This window comes from Morone saxatilis, unplaced genomic scaffold (assembly GCF_004916995.1).
Source record: "Morone saxatilis isolate NCDOM2014 unplaced genomic scaffold, NCSU_SB_2.0 Contig18, whole genome shotgun sequence".
Classification (NCBI taxonomy): domain Eukaryota; kingdom Metazoa; phylum Chordata; class Actinopteri; family Moronidae; genus Morone; species Morone saxatilis.
The window spans coordinates 3123411-3128569 of NW_023339740.1; the positions used below are offsets into that span (position 1 = coordinate 3123411).

At 42.6% G+C, this 5159-nt stretch overlaps 1 protein-coding gene across 1 annotated transcript in view; it reads right to left on the reverse strand.

Annotated features, from left to right (window-relative positions):
* Positions 1-4622: 4622 nt before the first annotated feature.
* Positions 4623-5159, reverse strand: part of cfap92 (cilia and flagella associated protein 92 (putative)) — a 3715-nt gene continuing 3178 nt past the window's right edge. Inside the window, exon 6 of the mRNA XM_035661684.1 lies at positions 4623-4944. Coding sequence (XP_035517577.1) covers positions 4627-4944 — 318 coding nt within the window. The 3' untranslated portion in view covers positions 4623-4626. The remainder of the gene's footprint in view (positions 4945-5159) is intronic.

The window sequence follows — 5159 nt, forward strand, 5'->3', positions numbered from 1 at the left end:
CTTTATGATAGTGACAGCCAAAGATAGACAGGAAACAGAGGCAGAGAGAGGGAACGACACGCAGCAAAGGGCCACAGGTCAGATTCCAACCCTGGGCCGCTGCAGCAAGGACTCAGCCTGGGTATACGGGTCGCCAGCTCTACCCACTGAGCTGATGATTAAAGTCTGAATGTATATTTGCTTTTGTGGTGCATTATCCTAAACTTTTTTTTTTCTTTTGAGGCAGAGCACCCATCTGAAATTCCCTGCAAGAGTGACGCCCTTGTTTCCTCTCATGGACTCATTAGCTCCTTTCAGGTTGCAGCTCCTCAAACTACTCACTAATGACTGAACTCTGGTTTCAAGATTCAACAAACACACGAAAGTGAGCTCTGGATTTTTTCCTACTTTAAGGACATTGTTTGCAGCAGCTTTTGAGAAAATAGAAATTTGTGAAAATGTCTGCAATCCCTCTACAAACAAATTGAAGAAAAGCAGGAAGCAAGAAACAGTGTAATGAGGTATGCCATAAAACTATAAAAAAAACTGAATTCCACATGGCAATCGTGTTTTTTACTTTTGGAGTCCAACCAATTCCTGAATATGTCTTTGATGATGTTGGATAACCCACTGATTTATGGATCAAGAGTGTTTCAAAATAATCGTCACAGCATCACAAAGTGTGCAGCTGTCCAAATACTCCTGGGACTTGGGGTTTGTGTGTTCATTATGTCATCAGCTCTGTCCAAAGCCGTGACAAACACCGTACCTTCAGCATCATTCCCGGTTTCCTCAGTGAAAACTTCCTAGGTTTGTCTTTCAGTATATCCTCAATTATCTGTGAGTTTCCTCCCATGTGACACTTGAACTCTGGGAAGGGGCCGTTGACCGGTGGGTCGGCGCTGTCGCCAGGGAGCAGCTTCTTCAGCCAGCGACTGTACTGATCTCTGGCTGCCTCGAGCTGCTCCTGCTGCAGAAGGTCTCCTGAGGATCAACAGCACACTCAGTGGTTAGAAACTCAGTAGACTTGATGCTTTACCGTTCTTATAACTGATCAACTAAACAGGCGAGAAGTTGTTACTGAACTGGATGGTTGGACAAACAACAAGACAGACATAAACGGATCATCTTTGCTCACTGCTGATTTAATTGAGGTTCCTCCCTGGCCAAATCTATTCTCCAGTGTGGCGTGGGAGTGTGTGTTACTCAGCAGCAAAAACTGATACTGGCTCAAATATCCGCCATCTGGAGCTTCAATCAAAACATATCAATATTGGCCTACACTACTGAGAAAAAGCGTACAGCCCAGTTATAGGAAAAAAAACTATTTTGGATGCTCCTAGGCTTGTTAAATTTAGTGCTTTGCTCAGTGTTAATTACAGTTATCACACAGTCTTTCTTCCCATGTTGAGTAGTGTTTTATCATTTAACAAAGCGAAGTTGTAACAAGGTGCCATTGAAGCCCAACCAGTAGGATGAACAACAGTGCCAGTTCGTGCCAGATGGTCTTACTCGCTACATCATCTACATACTGAAAATGAACATGCACAGCTTGTACCGCATGTTCCAACAGCATCAAAAGAATGGAGATTGCCAAATGCCTAACATGGCTTCGAGTGGCTAACTCCAAACTGTTGCATGCTGTCCATAGACAAATTTAAAGTTTAATGCTAATACTTAGCATAGAAGACGGTGGTTTAATGCATTGCCTTATTTACTTCAGTCAGTCAACTAACTGGAAACAGATTATTATGGTAATGCAGAATATGTGCAGAGTTGATATTAATCCTCATATCCCTGTTACTCCCAATAAGGATAGCAGTACAGATTGAGGAATGGCTAGGGATGCACCGATTGGTCAATTCTGGGCCAATACCAATGATTAAATTAACAATTTGGCCGATAGCTGATACAGATATTTTTGTTGTTGTTGTTTATTCGCTGTTTTGTGCCAGGGACACAAAGAAATCTACCAAGATAAGCACCCCTGCCTTGTTACAGCTCAGTCTATTTCTCTGGTTATTATTTCTCCAATATTCGGCTTGGAAATAACCAACATAACATTTAGCCAGCGCAAAATTCACGCAACATCAGTGAACTTCATCTTATTTGCCGATAGGCTGATGTCAGTCAACAAGGCCAATAAATCTGCGCATCCCTATGAGTGACTAGAACACCCAATTCATTAGTGGCACCCATCGCGTCACTCACCCCTTCCAACAGCCAAAGAGAAACTACGGTGGCCGCGAAATGTGTGAAAAATGCAAACTCCCCTATCTAAAGCCAGTGTTTGGTTTGTTCATCCTGGGCTACTGTAGACACATGGCAGCTCAACATGGTGTCTGTCGATGTAAATGGCTCATTCCAAGGTAACGAACACAACAATTCTCATATTCAGGTGATTATACACTTATGAAATCCTACCTATGAATATTATATTCCATTTCTGACAATAGATCCTCCTACAATGTAACAAGTTACATGTAACCAGACATACTTAAAACAACAAGGAACTTTCATTTTGTGTTGATTCTGGTGCAGCAGCAGCAGTGTTTCTAACGGCTCGTTTTGTCTGATTTAGAGGGGAGTCTAACCATACATCAGAATGACTATATAGAAATAGCCAATCTTCTCGCTGATGGTGTTGTTTGTTTATGTAGCTCATATACAGGCTGTTATGGGGATGCCCCGTGACTTGTAACTTAAATGAGACACAATATAGAGTGCTTGTCCACCTCAGCCACTTACATACCATCTACCCGGCAGGTGTCTGGGGTTTGGTAATCAGTACAGATGTTGGGTTGAAACATGTTAAGGGAAATTGTAGTATGTTTGCATTACATTAGATCTGGAAGGAAGCCTTAGAAAATATTTGTGTTTTAACGTTTTGATTAATTTGTGTTTCTCACCTCTCCTCTCCAGGAACTGGTAACCAGTGCTTGCCCAGGTGGACTCCTTTTATGGTCAGGTTCCTGGGGGAATGTGCCAAGTGTAGTATAGATGAGGGGGAGATTTAGGAGGCGTTTGGGAGATTTGTTATTTTGAACAGTTGGGATCTATTTTACTCTATGTGTAGTGAGTTCTTTCTACTGATAAATGAATGCTGAAGGTTAATTGTTTTCTTAATTGTTGCTTCCTGTGACAGGAGGAGCTACAGCATATATAAGCAGGAGTTGAGGGTTCTCCAGGGGAGACTACTTTTGAGGATGTTGGTGAGCAGGCCACACGGTTTGTTAGCTGCCAGGGGCCCAAGCTTAAAAAGGGCATAGCCCTGAGCAGAGTTGAGGTTTTCTTTTTGATACCTCTAGTTACCTTTTCCCTAAGTTGTTTTCATTTTTATTTAGTTTGTTGTTTTCTTCGGTTTGGGCCAAGCTGATCCTCACTGTAAATAAGCTGCACTGATCCACTGCTTGGGGTAATAGGGAAATACATAAATTTGGACTGACTGAACAGTTTCAAGGTCCCTTCCTTCCTGCCTTCGCCACTCGAGCAATCTTACACAGGCGTCAGTATTAAATTGTTTCGTAACCAGGTAAAAACTCTTATAGTACATTTATCAAAGCCATGGCTCACTTCCAACTCCATCCCCCATCACCTGCATTAGCGCCCCTGTTTCAAACACGTACTAATTCATCAATTTACTTTTGTACTCTGTACAAGCTCCCATACTGTATCAATACTTTGCTGAATTAGGATTTTGTTAGCTGGAGGGATTACAGAACTCTTCTTACAATAGGAAAAATAGTTCCATGACACAGTGACATCTGAAAGGAAAATCAAGTACTGAAAATACATTAAAGATGTTGCGCTCTGTTGTGAATGTTTAAAACCATTTTGCGAGTGCTGTGTTGTGGGTTTTGTTAACTGGCTCCATTTGTTGTTGTTTAGTTCTTTCTGACAACCTGCTGGCTTGCTGGGATACATCATCCAAATCCAAATATCTCAAGTTTAAGACTTGAGCATAAAAAAGAATGTGAGTGAATGGGTCACTCACCTCTTTCATTCTGTAATGTAATAACTTTAAGTGTAATACCTTTGACTTTTTCAGCAATGTTGGGTGCAGTGATGGACAAACCAACACCTTGTGGCTGTATGACATTATGGTGCATTAAGGCAGCTGTTGGTGGACACATTTCTATCTCCCCTATGATGGATTTCTCCTGAACTTCAGTATAAAATGGTGAGTCTGTAAAGAACCCCTCTCTTTGATTCTGACACCGAATGCTGACATTTACAGCTGGTGTCTTAGATGGCTACGAGGGAAATATCTCAGCCTGACACCTGGTTGTTAACATTTGGCCGGCTACTCACGGGAAAAGAGAAACACACCATCATACAACGAAATGGAACTGTACATGAAAGGTGTTCTTAGCAGTTAAAAGTGTTTTATGGTACACTGATGGAGCACAGCCTACCAGCCAGGTGAATGGTGACAGTAGGTGGGCTCAAGAAAGGCCGAGGCTTGTTATAGAGCTGAAAGTCCTCCTGGCACTGGCTCGAGGCCCATATGTCCCGTGAACCTGTGGGCTTCAATATATTGGCATGTAGGATGTTCTCTCTCCATGGCTGGAAGCACAGTGAACAGAATCAGCTAGCTAGCTTGGAAGCAGGTGGTTAGGTTAATATTATTAGTCCTACTCCATTGGGTCATAGAGAAAAAGGAAAGAGTAAGCAAACAGCCATAAAAAAAGATATCCCTGTGCTAAGATTCATGGGAATGCCAATAAACTGAGCGTTCTGAGCGAACTGTGAAACCCCACACTGCTGGAAGATCACCTTCCTCAGCTCCTCCACTCGAGCCTCATCTGGGTGTTTAGGGTGCACTTTGGGCTTGTCACCGCTCATGCTTGTGAACCAAGTGGTAGAGGCAGCAGCGGAGCGGGAGTCAATTTTAGGAGTCACGTCCCCTGGCTCCACTGTAGCACTGTGATACTGCTGACTGTAGGTGAACCTCCGGCCCCGCACCTGAAGTTATTACCAGAGAAAGCGAAATACATTTAAGTTCATCTGCACACTTCCTTTCAAAAAATGCCACAACACTTATTAATCAGGGAAGTAGCCATGGATAAACCCGTCGTTTGGTCTGGGTTCAGCCTTCTTTTTGGGGCTGACATAAATTGTGATGCATATAAATATATACCTCAAATTCATAGTTGGTCTTAAAGGTGCAGTGTGTAACA